This window comes from Callionymus lyra, chromosome 5 (assembly GCF_982586985.1).
Source record: "Callionymus lyra chromosome 5, fCalLyr1.hap1.1, whole genome shotgun sequence".
NCBI classification, from domain to species: Eukaryota; Metazoa; Chordata; class Actinopteri; order Syngnathiformes; family Callionymidae; genus Callionymus; species Callionymus lyra.
Window position 1 is genome coordinate 17,173,144 of NC_141822.1, and position 17,504 is coordinate 17,190,647.

General features: G+C 40.1%; 1 protein-coding gene across 1 annotated transcript; it reads right to left on the bottom strand.

The window, feature by feature from the left end:
* Window positions 1-2,998: 2,998 nt before the first annotated feature.
* On the bottom strand, window positions 2,999-16,883 carry antxr1b (ANTXR cell adhesion molecule 1b). Its single transcript, XM_087791201.1, has 18 exons — window positions 16,638-16,883; window positions 13,330-13,401; window positions 13,190-13,261; window positions 13,046-13,127; window positions 12,941-12,974; window positions 12,641-12,720; window positions 12,316-12,384; window positions 12,166-12,246; window positions 12,042-12,102; window positions 11,837-11,935; window positions 10,744-10,813; window positions 10,136-10,214; window positions 9,440-9,535; window positions 8,509-8,547; window positions 8,120-8,212; window positions 5,018-5,176; window positions 4,577-4,657; window positions 2,999-3,577 (listed from the first exon to the last, which is right to left on the bottom strand). The coding sequence occupies exons 1-18, from the start codon at window positions 16,790-16,792 to the stop codon at window positions 3,200-3,202; spliced, it is 1,800 nt and encodes a 599-aa protein (XP_087647327.1). The 5' UTR covers window positions 16,793-16,883; the 3' UTR covers window positions 2,999-3,199.
* Window positions 16,884-17,504: the final 621 nt, after the last annotated feature.

Genomic DNA, 17,504 nt, shown 5'->3' on the forward strand with positions numbered 1-17,504 from the left:
TATGTTTTAAGGTCAGTAGATGGAGCTCTTGCTTGGAGGCCGCGGCGCTAACGGCTAAACTAGCAAACGTGTTCTTCGTTAGAACGTTTTTTTAATATCATGTATGTGCTTTAATGTGAACAGATTACTCTGAAAATGATCCTCGGTCGACTTGAGGGTGAGTAGAAAACGTGTGCTTGACCTGATCGACGTGCACTAAAATCTTTCACTCAAAGTAAGTAAGTAATATTTATTTATATAGCGCTTTTCAAGACCAGGGTCACAAAGCGCTTAAACAATCAAAACAATACTCAAAAAAAGTACATACTTTAAATAAATTTCAGTAAATTTCAATAAAGTTCAGTAGTTGTTACATTAAATGACATTGTCTGTAGTTTTGTCGAGCGGTTTGTGAGTCTCTAAGATGAACCTAAGACACACAAAACTATCATCATGAGTGTAGATTGATAGATAATATAATATGACTTTGTTTAATACAATTACATCATTAAATAAAAGTATATTTTTGATTATATTCTTTAAGAAACATCTTTTCCTTGATTTTCAGGAACTCCTGTTGTGTTATAAGTTTTATCTTGACCTTTAAAGTATATACTTTATTGAATATTGTTTTGATTGTTTAAGCGCTTTGTGACCCTGGTCTGGAAAAGCGCTATACAAATAAAAACTTACTTACTTACTACTTACTTACTTCTATAGTTCACTTGTACAGCACACACAAACGAACCATGCAGGATTGTGTTGTTGTTCCACTGAGGAAAACTATGTCCCAAACTTGAGGTCGCTCCTATCATGGAAACATGTGTTTCAGGTTTTGTAGCCTTTGATGGAGACTCTTGAAAAAGGCTGATAACAAATCGTTGAGGATAAAATGGAAAACGGAATTAACAAGAACCAGTAAATCTCCGTCGACCCGTCAAGTTTCCCCGAAAGCACGAGTCAGCCTCTTCTCCGGGAGAAAAATGTGAAAGATAATACTTGTTTGGATTCCAGGAGACGCACAATATCATGTGACACCAGATTTATTCCCGGGGACTAGAAAGAGACGTGGAAAAAGTCTGAGGGAGCCAGGTCATCTCCAGGATATCAGGGGTTTCATGGTGACTTGAGGAGAAAGATGGATCTTGAGATCTAGAAAATAATAGTGGAAACTGTGGACGCCACAAACGTCAGACACATTTTGTGATGTTTAAACTAACCTGATATTTCTTTTTACAATCACTGATGTCACTCAGAGCTTTAACTATTGGAATTAAAATATAACAGGGGGCGCTATAGAGCATGATTTTATTTATTTCAATAATGGAATCAGTAGAAAACTTGTCATGAAACTCAGAGTATTTAAAGGTAATAAGTTCAAGGAAGGTTTCAGATAAATAAGACAGAAAACTCTGATAAATCAAAAGAAAAGTAAAACATTAATGTTTCATATTAACACAAAAAGGAAAATCCTGATTTATGTTATGTTTATCAAACTATGACTAAGTGTTATTTTACGAAACAATAAATAAATAAAAACTTACTTAAAAAGCAAAATGCTGTGTAACAAAGCTCATTTAAAAAAGACTTGTTTTTTCTCTGTTCTCAATACGATGCTACATTTTTCATCTCCAGTCAAACTGTTTAACGGCCGGCGGCATCCGAGCAGGATTGAGGTTTCATTGTTGGCTGTTTTTCTTTCTCGAACACGGCTCGGTGACCTCACTGCCCGCAAGCTCTGCATGTGTCTGTGAAAGCATTTGAGAGGAGCCTGAAGACACATCTGGCGAATGTATTTCCTGCTTCTTTTTAAGTGGATCTGAGTTTTTGAGTTTTCTCTGTCCAGACTGGTTGCATAATTCTCAGTAATCCATCTGACAAGGATGTGTTTTGAGGTTTCGGCAGGTCGTCTAAATTAATCGTTTTAGGGCCTTTGTTTAAATAATGTATACGATTGGTGCCATTTTGCTGACTTTGCATCACATTTAAATACATGATAGGTTGACCATCACAAAGTATTGTTTGTGCGCAAGATTTCTTTGTTACAGCAACTGGTTATTTTGAGTGTTCGCAGCTACAATTCTGGCAGCTTTTGTGTCTGGTCCGTATGACAAATGTATCAAATCTCTCTCTTAAATCCAACTCTCCAAGATGCAGTAAATCTCTCATCATGACCATGTTTTGAAGTTTTTACTTGATAGTTCTCCCCGTCTGAAATCTCGGCGAACGAGAGGTTACGAGAGGGGAGTCCATTATGATGTAATAATAACTTCACTCCTCCTGCAACCAGCTGTAATCACGCCCCGCTTTGTTTATACAATGATTTCCAGAACAACAATGTTTTCAGTGGGCGGGGCTTAAGCACTTTTTCTAATGTAAATACTGTATGTCTGTACACAACTCTATTTTAACAAATAGACACATACTGATGAGTACAATAGAGTCCAAGATCTATTTAAGACACACTTAAATCAACAAATGAGTTGCCCTTTAAACATATTAACCCGTAAAACCTCATAAATCTCAGGAAATCTTTAAAAACAGGTTGTATTATTTTGAAGCGCAAATGGGATTTTAAATGAACTAAATGTTATTCATTCTAGCTTCACTAGGTTATAAGTTTCCCAACATACGACAAGAGCCTTTTTCTTGTTTTGGAAACAAATGCACATGCGGTAAATTTCACCCTTGCAACAGAGGAGTCGGGATATTGCAGTCACTCTGTTCTGAGACTTGGTGAAGCCACAAATATTTGATCATATCTCTTAAATATTGCTGCTTCATTAGATTGTTGTTTTCTGACTGTTGCATTTCCTCAGGCTTTTAATTGAAAAGCTTCTTTTTTTGTGACACTTTGACAAAACCTGCTCTAATAAGGTTATTACTGTTTATTTTGACATCTACAGTTAATATTGTACATCAAACACTACATTGTGAGACGCCTCATACTTGCTTTATTTGGAAAATCCTAAAGACCTTTTGAACATGTGAACATCATAATTGTGTATTTGCTCTAAGATTGCATCATTCTATTTGTGTTTCATTGTTTTGTGCGACAATTCTTTTTTTAAATCACTCTCTCAAAAATAGAAAGGCGTCTGGTGAACACAAGTCTGACAAGTATATACAACACGAAGTCACTCGGCAGCTGCCACAGCCTTAAGTCTTTCAAAAAGGCAAAGACTTTCAAAGTTTCATCCTGAGAGTCTCCAAGTCTTCATCATTGGCCGTCGTGGTTTGGACGCGGCGGAGGACGGGAGGGAGGGGGAGCTCTACAGGGTGGGGGGCTCTGAGGCGGGGGTGGCAGAGAGCCGGTGGGAGAAGGAGGCATTGAGTCGTAGATGGGATAGTTTGGTGGCAGCGATCTGTTGGGAGGCGGCGTGAACTCGAGGCCGAAGGTGGACGATGGCGGAGGAGTGGATGGAAGAGGTGGAAGAGTGGAGGTTGGGGACGGGGGGAGGTGGAAGAGGTAGTTGTCCTCTGGAGGGGGACGCTGGTTGTTGAGGGGTACGGTGTAGACGGGCGACGAGGGATGCTTGTAGATGGGATAGCGAGGAGCAGAGAGGGATCGACTGCGAGTGAAGTTGATGCATTTCCCCTGAAATAACAAGAAATAAATCAAACTCTTTATAGTTGAGACGAACAGCACGTGAGATGGGTTCGATGAGTACGTTCACAACATGTGCTTTTTGTGAAACCGAGGCTGCATATGGTGGCTGGTAGGATTTTGGCAGCGGAGCAGATGGAAAGAGGAAATTCCTTTGTTAGCGAGTGTCGTGGAAGAAAAGCATTCCTGCCAGCCGAGACTAACTTCTAATGACTTCTGCAGATGAGAGCTTTTCTCCAGAGATCGCTGTGGTCGCCGACGACTCCCCTCACCACTCTAGAGACTCTCTGAAGTGTGTTGTCTTGTCTTCATGCATGGATGAAGAAATCTGAACCGCTACCATAATTCCAGATCAAAGTGAGACTCACTTTATCTTACCTGTATGTGCATTGAATTTAAATTGATTTGGGGAATCAGTTTTCTAACTTAACTCATTTAGAGCATCCGCTAATATTTATTTTAAAAATGTGAAGGTTTGTTTTAATTTTATTTTAAATTTCCATAATATATTGGCCACTCAAAGCTATCTTTTGTTACACTAAATAGAAACTAAATGCAATGTCCAGTGGGTTATATTAATATAATTTGCACTTTAAACCGATTTATTCTGTATGTTATTCTATAAATTTGTAACTTTGATTTTACTTGGAACCTTTGTTCTCTTTATTGTTCCCGCGGGGACATTTTAATTTAACGGACCGTGTTAATTTTTTGACTCGGTTATTTTAAAATGTTCACCTCTTTTTCACGACAAACAGCCACCGAGGTAGTTGTTCCAATGGTGATGCACTTTGCGTGCCAATATAATATAATAATATATATTAATGTTATGTATTATTTAGTAAAAGTTTATTCGTTTTAGTTACGTTTTTTAAATTCTCTTAACTGTCCACTAGGGGTCGGTTAAACGCTTATAGTTACATTGGGAAAGAAAACACTGCACACATGATCCACATCTGGATCTTCTTTGGTTCTTGGATCATTTCTCACCTTGTCTCCGGGCAGAGGTCTCATCACAGACACCCGGTCGTAACCTTTTCTCAGGTAAACACAGAGAGCGTCCAGTTTTCCCTGCACAGAGATGCCAACAGGTGAATTGAGAATAACTTCTTATTTTCTTTTTGCAGTCTCTAAAAACATTCCAGTGATGGAAGTTTTAACAGGAAGCGAAATAATCCCATGGAAGTATTTCGGAAAGCAAAATGCTCACTCAACAGATTCTGGGTTAAATCAGGTCAGAGCTGGTTCTCATTAGTATTTACTCATCTGAAGGTAATTGTTTTAACCGTTTCCTGGCAACACATTATTCCCCAAAACACCTTAAAGACTTCCATAGGAGAAAGTGATTCATCTCACTGACCAGGAATTGAGTTGCAAAGTAAAATCCATTGACATCTTAAATTAAAACAACAACATTCATCATTCAAGCACCTTGATGGGAGAATACCACGTGTGCTGGTACGAGCGCTTGTAGCTGTGAAGTCTTGTTGGCGCTGGTTCGTATTCCTGTTCAGGCATCACCACCCGAGCGTTTTTAGCTTTTTCCAACTTTGCTCCTTCTTCTGTCGACCCTTTATCGCCCCACCGTACCTGAGAAAAGATCAACTTTGTCAGCTGTAATGTGACTTAAAAGGAGCGTTATGGTCTCATTCCTTAGTTTCATAGTAATATTTTTCAAAAGACAACATAGCAGAAAATAACATAGTAGCTTAAAGCTTGATTTATGCCTTAATATAAATGAAGATACTTCCACACAATTGATATCCATACGCCACCTTAATTCAACACAGATTCATTGATATGTCACCATAGCTATAGACACATTGTAGATGGATTTACTTAAGGTCTCTCGATCCTGTGTAAAAGTTTTGCGCTAAATACTCAAGCAACTTATAAATGGTTCATGGTTCCAGGATTAATTATGTGATTGTCATTTGATAATGCTGTCATGTGATCGGCAAGAAGAAAAAAAGGATTTTTCATGAACTGCTACTGTTATTGATTCTTTTTCAAATTGATACCCAGCCCCATATCTGGTGCCTCAGCCTCATATTTTAGCATATTTCAGTATTTTCTTAACAGGGGCAATAAGTATAGATGTGTAATTGTGCTGGTATGGCTGCAGTAATTACGGTGAGAAGTAGTCATCCACTAATGTAAGAAGACGTAAAGAAGGAATTATACATCCTCCCTTAAGAAAATAGGGTTTGTTTTTTTTAATACATAATTATTTCGGACCGTTGGGCTCCCTGTCTCTGGTGTGCTATCAGATTCCACTAGAGCAGGATGGTTTAAGTATCATGTAGCCTAGGATTGAAAACCTTATTTATGTCTCGGTTTTTTTTTTCCGATAAATTGTTGTTTTAGAAAGCACAAATAATAAAACCCAATATTTTTAAACGCCTATTATTATCTGGTGTTTGAGGGTCCTGGAACAGGATCCTGGCATTTATCTTGGTTCTTCCTAGGACTCTTCTGGTGAGAGATTTCCTATGCAGGTCTATGCAGAACAGAGCATCTCCTCGATCTAAGGCATGCTTTGAGACTTGAGTTATTGGCTCTAAGTTGGCCTCAAAGCTGTTTAATTGCTTCATTGAGTTTGCAATGAAGGCCCTCAGAGTCTTTTTTGACAGGGTACACCTTTAGATATTCGGCGATCCAGGGGTGTGGCATTGAGTCGTGGTCTTTCTTGAAATCATTCCAGGCAGTTCACAAGTCTCTCTAGTCTATCATAAAACAAATGTCAGCAAACTCATTTTCTCATTTTTGGGCCATTCCGTGATTATCTCACTGTCTTTGGTTGGCGTTACTTTTATAATTGGTTACCATGCTGTTGTAAAGTCTCTTTACAGTAAATGGCTGTAATTATATAATTTTTTTTTGTTCAAAGGATTATTTCTGCAGACCTGGGAAAAACATCAAGTCTCTATTAAAGCATTGAAAACCTTGATCCAAAACCGCATGGTGGGCTTGGGTTTCTGGACTTTTTGGACCATATTCCTTCTCCTTTCTGTCTCTTATTTTGGTGAAAGCTCTTGAAACTCATAGAGACGTGAAATTATCCAGCACATTAATGGTGAAACCAGCAAGGAAGCTGCCGTCCTTAAAGTTAATTTCTCAAATGTACTCCTCAGTGGCAGGCGCACGGTGCAGCAGCATATTTTCCACGACTGTTGACGGAAGGCCCCGAGGGAACCATCCGTCCACTGAGTTAAGTTTTTTACACCAAGACTGTGACAGACGTTCTCGACAAACCTGTCACCTGGTCCTCAAGCCTTCACCTTGTCATGATGGCCTACATCAACTCTTCGGTATTTCACTAAAAGTCTCCGGTGTCAGGTCAGATTATCTCGCTCATCAACCATCATAAAGGCCTTTTAATGAACTTCTCCTCCAGCTGCTCTGCACATTTACAAACCTGCCACAGTCAGGTGAAGTCAAACTCCCAGACCTGTTCAAATTATGAAAATGATCTGGTAATTGGACAGGCAGGTTAGAACAACTAATGTGCTGTTAAAGCATGAATATTAGGAAAAAGAAATCATTGCAAATCAACTGTGTAACTGTATTTAAAATACATCATGGTAAAGAACTATTACTATTCGTATGGTATTAGTAAGCTGTGTGTGTGACTGTGTGTGTATGTTATCAGTTGATGGCAAATGAAAGGATGACTATGTTTCCTTCACAACATGTTCCAACATTGTAAGCAGCTATTTCAGTTCAGAGGTTTTTAGAAATTTAGAAATCAAAGACTTCTTGATCAATGACCTCACAACATATCCCTGTGAGGCCGTTGGCTCAGAAAGTTTATACTTTCTGGTTGCACGCTACCTTTCCTTCCTGTTGTGCAATTCAGTACAATATGCATTTGTATAGTTAAATGCATGTATAATAATCTGCAAAACATAGCTTTCATCTTAATTCTATTGAGTTGTATTGTTTTCAAACAAACATGCCGACCCTGGTTTGTAACATCCTTTTCTCAATGTCCCTTTAAAAAATGAAAACATGGTGGAGAGTAGTTTGTTGATGTAGACTAACAATAATTTGTAAAAAAAAAAAGTGCATGAGTAAATGCCCACAGTATTTTTCTCTGTCCACTTCCTGACATAAACAAGGGTACAGGATGTATGACATTTATCCTTAGGTTGCCGTGGTCAATGACATTTGGGATTCTAAAACTCTGGTTGTTCATGTCCACATTAACCAAACTCGAATGTAGTTATAGTTGTTTAAGCAATGTATCAAACCTCTCCCAGAAACCACCTGGCTTCAGTATTTCATGGGAAAAAAGGGCTTGAGAAATTCAGGTTCTGGTCATTTCTATATTATGAAATGTTGCAAGTGTATTAATTGCTAAAGCTATTTCTCGCCTTAGCCTTTTAAAGCTTTGAACGACTTCATCTCTAAGATATGACTTAAAGGGCTTTTGACAACTTAACTTTTATCTTAGACTGAAGACATCTGTGTCAGTCATTTAACCACAATCGCTACAATGCTGCAAATATCAAGACTTATGACTGAGTTCACCTCCATTCTTTTGATGCCTCCAACTCCTCGTCCTCCATAGTATGAAGCGTCCACCGTTGGCCATTTCTTCTTCGGGAATCCATCTTCATCATCCTGAAATTGGTGAGATCATTCAATCTTTTTTCTCCGCCCAAATAAATCTTGTTTCACAATATCTTTCTTAGCAAGGGTGTCACATCACATACTTTCAGATGTTTCATCAACAAGTGATTTATCCTGAACTACACCCATGATGAATCACCTTCACTACCGTCAGTGTTTATCGATGACCCTTCAGGACTTTAATTCTTCTCTTTTCTTGTATCGTTAACACATTTTAAAATGTTTTCATTTTTCTTTTTACAGTTTATGTTCAGATGCAAATTTCATCTTAACTAAAACAAACTTACAGATTCTTCCATCACTGGAGGAGGGGGCTCATGGATGACCTACAAACAAAGCAGACACATAATTCCATGTTATTATTTAAAGATCCACTAATGTGTTGATTTAAGTGTGTCTTAAATAGATATTGGACTCTATTGTATCATCAGTATGTGTCTGTTTGTACAAAATATTTACATTAGAAGATGTGCTTAAGCCCCGCCCACTGAAAATACAGTTTTTCTGCAGATTAAATCTTGTTTACCATAACCACACCCACTCTGCTGTGGTTGGTCACACATCGAGGTTTGTCACATCTGTCCCGGAAGTCTCCACCTCCAAGGAACTTGTTGTATAAGCAAAGCGGTTGTATTAACAGCTGGCTGGAGGAGTGAAGCCATTATTAGGTCATTATAGACTCCGCTCTCGTAACCTCTTGTTCGCCCAAATTTCAGAATTGAGTTCAAAACATGGTCACGATGAGGGACTTACTGCATCTTGAAGAGGAAGACTTAAACATTTGAAACATGTGAGTGAGTGAGGATAGTTGGGTTTTCACTTTGGTTGACCTTTAATTGAAATTAGGATTGCTTGAAAACCTCATTTCAATATATCAAAGAAATATTACATTCTTGTTTGATGGAAATTTCTATGGAAGATTTCCTCATCCATCATCTATTTTTCTTAATATTTTGCAATTGTTTTCTTGTTTTTATCAAGGGGTTATATTTGTGAAAGAAATCTTGACAATTTATAGTAATTGTATCATTTAAATAAAAAATAATCCTTAGTAAGCGTTTAAGTATACAAAGTTGTATGTAAATAAGTAATTTCTTTTTGTAAAGCGCCAACACATCGGCAAAAATAGCAGCCGCAAGATGATTAGGAAAAGCCTGCACAAATAAATAGGTCAAATTTAACTGTTTATTCAACACACACTTTCGTTTCTGTACATACCACGGTGCAGCAAAGGGGCCAAAACCACCACAGCAGGGCGACAGTCAGCAGCAGCAGCAGAATCAACAGAGCGATGGCCACATATGTCCCGTCAGACTGGAAGATAAAGTAAGTGTTAGCTATTTTTAAATTGGACTTACTTTACTTGGTGAACTGGAGGAGTTTAAATAGTTTGCATGTCCTGTATTCAATTGAACATAGAAGTGAGCTTGTCTTGAATTAGTGCATCGATCAGTCTACTGGTGAGCTGAGCCAAAAGGCAAACGTTGAGATGAATCATTCACGCTTCTTCACTCCAATCTGAATTTTCTGTTTCACATCTATTCCATAGAGACTTTTCTGCGTCTGTGTTTATACATGGTTCCTCCAGCACGTGCCTCAACTAACATTGATCTTTTTGTACCTGCTTTTGTCAGTATTACAGTGACAGACTGAACCCTTCTGTGATGCCACATTTTATTTGCCAGGTAATCCTGTAAATGGTTGTTATGGAAACTTAACCAAGACTTCCACATAGAGCGAAGCCTTTTGATGAGTTTCAGGAAAGTGTTGGCTTCTTTAACTAATCTAGTGCGGACCTTAGGTAGGCCAAGAGTCAGATGCAGACGTATAACATTCAAAATTACTCCTTACTTTAAATGTAAGACCATTGTAGGATTATGGTTGATAACCCGGGACTGGAAGCTACATACTCACACAGGTGACAGCCGTGATGGTGACGGAGCTCGATATGAAACTCAGGCCGTTGTTCATGCTGACATGGAGTGTTGCAGACCTGAGGAATCAACCGCAGATGAATGACTGAGGATCAAATGCTTTTCATGGGTAGTTCAGGATTGCTGACAGGGCACAGGGTGGCATCAACCAAACACTGGCAAACTAACGGTGAAAGTACAAAGAGGGTGGTATTTGGAAGTCCCCCAAGCACTGATCTGTGTCTGTGAGCAGCAGATGTTGTGAAAACACAATAAGGTAAAAGAGCATTAGGGAAAATAGTCCTTTGCTCAAATATCAAAAGGGTCACAGATCCATCCCTCCGAGGCCAAGCTGATATAATCAACCAAATATTTGAGCTCAAAGTCATTATTGGTGAAGGTTTAAAGATTTCGGAATGGCTCGGGAGCAGCACTTATCCCAAACTGATCAGGACTTTCAGGAACTACTTTAGAAGGAACGTTGTCCAAGAAGAAAACTATGATGCAAAGATAACAAGCTTGATGTCGACAAATCACATATTCTTGGCAGTAGATTTTAACCTTTGGCTGGGACTGAAGGTGAAGATCCTTTTTCATGGAGTGACTTACGTTCCTTGTTTTTCCAGCACAGGAGCCGGACACAGCAGGTAAGTGTCCTCCACCACCAGCGGTCGCTTCACTGCAAAGAACAATTTCTTTCACTGCCTGCATAGACTACAGCAAGATGAAACAAACACTTCTTGATTGATTGTGAAAAGCGTGAGACACTACAACGATTAAGTCCTTATGCTTTTCAGAAAAGCCCTAGACTTCGTTGCTTATTGGAAAGTGTGGCATTGAAAAAGCGGCTCTGAGGTTTATTTGTGCTGGCGTTCCCTGTGTCTAATGTGTGCCGAGCTGGAGCCTGATGAGATCCACATTCCCCTCCGGACGACCGAGACGCGAGGAGCGCTAGAGCCGCTGATTCAAAAGTGCGGAATGTGGTGCTGATCTGTTTCTTTTGTGGAGGACAGAGTTTAAATCATTGTCAGCCAAACTGCAAATCTCTGGAACACACTCAAAGAAAGGGAGTCAGAAGTAAAGAGATGCAGCTGCCGGACCAGCAAACTTTCCAGTTTTCCCCCCGAATTGTTCGATTAATACTTAATACTTCTCTTCTGCGCCAGGGAGCAAACATCGTGTAACACATTCAGACGAGATTTAATGTGGAAGTGGCTTCATCTTCATACATAAATACTTCATTATGTGACGTTGTTACACATTAAAATCATAATCTTTCTGTCCACACTGCAGATCATAAGTGTTTTCAACAAGTGTTACAAAGCTTTACTTGGTCTAGAACCACATACATCACAGATGTCCTTCAAACGTATCTGCCTACCAGGATGTTACGCTCTTTAAATTCAGATTTATTACGTGTACCCAGAAATCTCCAAATGTAGATATGGAGCCAAGGCCTTCAGTTATCAAACCCCTCTGCTTTAAGGACCTGCAACTCCTTCCATGCCAAGTGAAATCCTTCAAATCATTTTTTAATCCAGAGAATTGCAAAGAATAATTGCATTTCTACATCCATTACCATTTCCTGAACAGAAACTTAAAATCTCTGTGTTCCAGTATTTCCCCGACAGACAAACACAGGCAATCTCACGACAGACGTATAAAACTGAATTATAAAAATTGAGTATAAGGATTTTCTTACTAAGAGTCACAGTGTCATTAATGCGGAAGCTGCAGAGAACTTTCTGGACGTCGCGGGCGTGAAGGAAACCGTTGCCTTTGATAACGACCTCAAAGGACTCTGAAATGAAAGGGTACAAGAGAAAATATTAGGTATATTTGTATTAATTTCTGATGAAATCCAGGGGTTGTATGTTGAATAGTCCGGTAATTCTGGAGCAGCTCACCTCCCTCACAGATGCTTGAAGGCTCAACCGCTAAGATCTCAATGCAGGATCTTTTCAGGATCTAGGGAAGTGGAACGTTATCAGTGCAGAAATGCAGAATGACAGAGATAAGAGACGACCGTACCGAGTCGATGACTCCCTGCAGCGCCTCAAACCCATCGTTCACCGGGAAGACGTGGTCTTTGCTGTCGGCTATTTTGGAAAGCTGCAGGAAAGACGTATGATCACAAACATTTCATCGGAACGTTCATGATGAGTTAAAACTGGATTAAACCTGTGTCTCGTTGAAGTCTTTGACCCCCACACAGTAAACCGTGGCCCCCAACTGTCGCGCTCGACCTGCCTGAGTCACACAAACACTTGAACCATTAAAAAAAAAAAAGGACCTGCGGTTTTTGGATCCATTTAAGAGCTGGAAAATCAAAGCCAGCTTCTGTTGTGGCCAAACTGCTGTGTTATGTCATGTGATCGCATGACTCCTCTGGCGGCCGCCGGGAAAAAACAGCTGCCAGTTTGACAACACCAGTGCGACGTGGCCGACAAAGAGAACAATGTTTGCGAGTGACTGTGGTTTTGATCAGCAGATGTGCGGGCCTCACTTCTCTCTGAGCCATGTCGAACTGATTTTCTCTCAGTTCACCGTCCGTCAAGCCGATTATGACGCTGGCCGTCCGGTAACCTTGAGGTGAGAAAGAACGGAAAACGATGACATTATTTGATAAGAAGGACTATCGTGAGACGGATTAATGAGAACCTTCACAGACAACCTTGTTTCCCTTAAATGATCTGGCTTTACAAAAACACTGTTTCTTTATATGGAGCCAGGTTCTCAAGCAGGGACATTTGAATGGTCATTTTCTAGCTTTGCTTTTTTTTAATGGTCTATTAAGGAGACTCACCATCTCCAGTGCCGTAGTAGATCTGCTGACTGGCCTGAGACAAACATATTTAGATGTCAGTCATTGTTAGGATCTCAGTTTCTATTCCACCAGACCAGAACCTACCTTCTCGAACCCTCGATTCATGTTGGTGTCGCCCCCCGTCTGGACCATATGCAGCTTCTGCAGACCTCCACGAATCCGCTCCCTGTGACCGTCGACGACATGAGCGCTTGTGCGTTTTGTGCGAGCGTTTTAATTGTGTGTCACCTGTCTTCGGTCAGAGGCATCAGGATCTGTCCGTCAGTGGAGAACACGATGAAAGACATCCTCAGCTGAGGACTGAGAGACAAAAGGATGTTGATCAACACTTTATCTTCTGTTGGGTTCTCGCATCTTAAGAGACGTACCTGATGAACTTTTGTGCCAGGTGGTTGACGAAGTAAAATATTTCATTCCAGTGATGCTTCACGCTGCCGGACCTGAGAACAGATCGTAGATTCTATTAAGAAAACTAGAGCCAAAGGATCTAAATCTGATGGGTAAAACAAATGGATATTTAAGATGGATTAAGATTGACATTTCACCATCCTGTCACAGGCCGTTTGGGAAATGTATATTTGTTCTAATTTAAAAAAGGAAATTATTAAAATAATAATCAATTACTGAAATAAGTCGAATAATAACTATGATTAAAAAAGGAATAACAGCCACGTAATCATTTAAAATAAACTCAGTGATGAACAAAACAACAGGACCCTGGTCTGGTCTCCTGGATTACGGACTATCTTACTGATCGACCACAGTATGTCAGGCTGAAGGACATCAAGTCTGACACTGTGGTGTGCAGTACAGGAGCACCTCAGGGGACAGTACTGGCCCCTCTCCTCTTCACCATCTACACTTCGGACTTCTGCTACAACTCAGAGCTGAGTCTCGTCCAGAAGTATGCTGACGACACTGCCATTGTTGGATGCATCAGGGACAACAGCGAGGACGAGTACAGGAGTCTGATACGTGACTTTGTGGACTGGAGTGAGAGGAACCACTTGCAGCTGAACACCTCAAAGACCAAGGAGCTGGTCTTGGACTTCGGGAGGTCCAGGACAAAGCCACGTCCAGTGTCCATCAGAGGCGACGAGGTGGAGATAGTGGACAACTATAGGTACCTCGGTGTGTGGATGGACAGTAAACTGGACTGGTCCTGCAACACAGACCATGTATATAAGAATGTTCAGAGTAGACTGTACTTTCTGAGGAGGCTTCGATCATTTAACATTTGCAAGAAGCTCCTCTGCATGTTCTACCAGTCTGTTGTGGCCAGTGTCATGTTCTATGCTGTGGTGTGTTGGGGTGGAAATGTGTCCAAGAGGAGTGTCAACAGGTTGGACAGGTTGATCAGGAGGGCTGGCTCTGTGGTTGGAATGAAGCTGGACTCACTGGTGACAGTTGCTGAGAGGAGATCATTGAACAAACTACTGTCCATCATGGATGATGACAGTCATCCTCTGAACACTGTCATCAGTGAGCAAAGAAGCAGAATGAGTGCACGAATGCTCCTACCCAGGTGCAAAACAAATAGACTCAGGGACTCATTCATCCCTCGGGCTATTAAATTGTACAATTCTGAGTTCGGGGGCAGGAGTGCAGTGAGAGTATCTGGATGTTCTGTTCCATGTTAGTCTTTGTATCCTTTGTCTTTGTTGTTTTTCTTTCCTTGACCTATGTTCTTTGTCTTTGTCTTTACACTTAGATTGTGTCATCTTGTTCTTCCTCTTCATGTTCTTCTTCTTATTTTATTTTATTTTATTTTTTTTATTTTTTTCATTTAATTTTTTTATTTTTTTATTGTTTATGAAAAATTGCTGGCTATTGGTTAAAAAAACAATTTCCCAAAGGAGACCTCCTGAGGGATCAATAAAGTTTTACCTTACCTTACCTTACCTTAAGAAATATAGTAACAAAGCATAAACTTAAGTTTGACACTCCGTACTCAAAGATGTAATTCTCATCACTTCACGTTCTTCGCAGGACGTAAACTCTTTCCTTTCCCCTCCCTTTTAATTCGGCGACTCAATGCAACAAGAATTCCACCGAGTCGTCGCCAAAACGGAATCATGCAGAAGTTGCCGACTCGGCAAAAAAATTCAGCAACTCAACGGAAGTCATTAAGTCAATTATGTGGCAGATTCCCAAAGTTTTCTGTTCTTATTTACCCGCCAAGCTCGGTCTCAGCGCAGAGTCAGTGTTGATATTTGGAACATCTGGCTCGGATGGAAAAAAAAAAAAAAAAGCCCAAAGAGCTGGAGACTGTGATTCTGTCTGTGAAGCGTTTCGACACTTTTGACTGCAGAAATCTCTGCTGAGCTTTTTATCATCCACCAAACTTTTCGGACCCTGATAACTTTAACTGGTTCAAGCCAGAGAATGATTCATCTTGTCTATCATACGTGTTTGGTGCACGTTTGACATCCCAGCAAAACAACAAGCTTCAAGCTCAATGATTGATGTTGAGTTCTGGTCGTTTAACTGACAGTGAAAGCGAGCTCTCGCTTTATACGACCTGAGATTTACTGTTGTCATCTTGAACTGCTTTTGGACGCGATCCAAACTAAATATCACTTTCTATACAGGAATTCCAATTAATCTCGGAACTGTGGCAGTGCATTATGGGACTTGTAACAGTGGCAGGCCATGGAAATATAATAATGTAATTCACACTTTATGTTTGTTTGTTGTTTTTCAAATCAAATACCGTTGGCCATCAAAAAAATCACCAAAATCTAAAATAATAGTCAAAAGAGCAGAATAGAACATATTTGAAGAGAGTTAAACAATAAAGATAAATACCACTGATATTTCTTGGTTTAACAAGAACTCAAAAAGAGTTTCATCCTTTCTAACGTTAGCTCAAGGCATACATTTTGTGTGGCTTTTGTGGTTTTGGTTGATATGTTTTTCATTTGGAGGGTCCGACACAACAAACAATGTACTGTACAAAAACACTATTAGCATGTAGCTACAGCTAGCTACTTATGGAGACGGAACATATGTACATAAAATGTACTAATGTAGTATTTGATAAACGAAAGAGGGAATCTTGTTTATTTTAAGTTTTTGATGCATGTTTATTATTCTTTAGTTTGTTGTTAAGGAGGCTTAGTGTGTCTTCAAGTGTTACCATGATCTATATGGTTGGTTGTTTACATACATGTCATGTACAATACAGACTGTGTTTTGGATAAAGATTCCCTTTTCTCCTGTGTTCCTCGTCATCAGTAAGTCCAATTATTTGTATCTTTTGTTTATCTTGGCATCGTAAACAACAACAATCGACAGACACTTGTTTATAGTTGTTGTTATGGATGTTTATATTTGTATTATCCCAGCTGGTGACCTACTGAGCACAACTTGGACAATCATCCACAGGATTATTTACATCTTGTTGTTGTATTTTGTTTAAATTTGAATCACAATATTTGATCTATCGATTAAGAAACAACAACCAAAAGGTGTAATCAAGGTGTTACCATGAAGTTAAGGTTACTTTGAATGTTATATTCATGCAAACAAGATCAAACATGATTCAGTCTCTCATCATTTTTAAAAACCTGACTCTTACTGTTGCATCATCAGAGAATGACATGCAAACAGATGCTAAAGTTTATCAGTTAATATCAAATGTTCGAACAACAATCCTGCGGTGAAAACGACTTACTTGTCCAGAACAAAGTAGAGGTCAAATCCTCCGTAGCACGACGACCCTGCCTCCGCGCTGACCTGTCCGGTGACTCCAGACACCTGGACCACCAGGACCAGAACCCCCATCTCCAAACCCAGCAGGACCTGCCTGCCGCTCAGTGGTGCCACCATTGCAAGTAACGTTCAAGCAGCAGCAGCTTGACTTGAACTCAACATGGAGACGTTCTCCTCCCGGCAGACGGAAAACCTCTGAGGTTGATGGTCTGCAGCGTCTCTGGATCAGTCTGCAGCAGCAGATGTGAGCAGAGGAGGAGTGAAACTGTATTCCCTCACACACTTCTGAGTGACACCGACACACCAGAACACCATGTGGAATAACGGAGCACTTCTCAAGGAGTTGTCAGGGTCTGATTTTTATTGTTTCATCTCAAGTTTTTCCTCTGCTCGATGTGTCCATACCAGAGGAACAGACGATCCATCAGTGCCCCTCTGTGGTCGGTGCGCTGCAGGAGTCGCTTCAGCTGAAGTTTAAGATGGCATTCAGGTTGAAGAGTTGTTGAAATAAATACACTTTTATTATTATTTTGAATCGAGTACCAACGTATTCCTGGTTGTCCATGTTACAGGTGGTTGGATCCTGTCCCAGCTAATGCAGGGACATGTAGGGAGATTAAAAAGTCTTTCTCTCCAAGATGCAGTAAGTCTCTCATCATGACCATGTTTTCAACGTATTACTTTACAAAGTTCTCCCTGTCTGAAATCTTAGCAAACGAGAGGTTACGAGAGCAGAGTCCATTATGACGTAATAATGGCCTCACTCCTCTTCCAGCCAGCTGTAATCACACCCGCTTTGTTTATACAATGAGTCCCTTGGAGCTGGGAT

Bases quoted from the DNA above. Each gene is read 5' to 3' on its own strand.
- antxr1b (XM_087791201.1), bottom strand. From the start codon at position 16,792: ATGGTGGCACCACTGAGCGGCAGGCAGGTCCTGCTGGGTTTGGAGATG. The intron at 12,975-13,045 runs GTAGGTTCTGGT...TGTTTGTCTCAG, and splicing joins TGAATCGAGGGTTCGAGAAG to GCCAGTCAGCAGATCTACTA. The intron at 5,177-8,119 runs GTGAACTCAGTC...ATCTTTTCTCAG, and splicing joins GAGGCATCAAAAGAATGGAG to GTACGGTGGGGCGATAAAGG.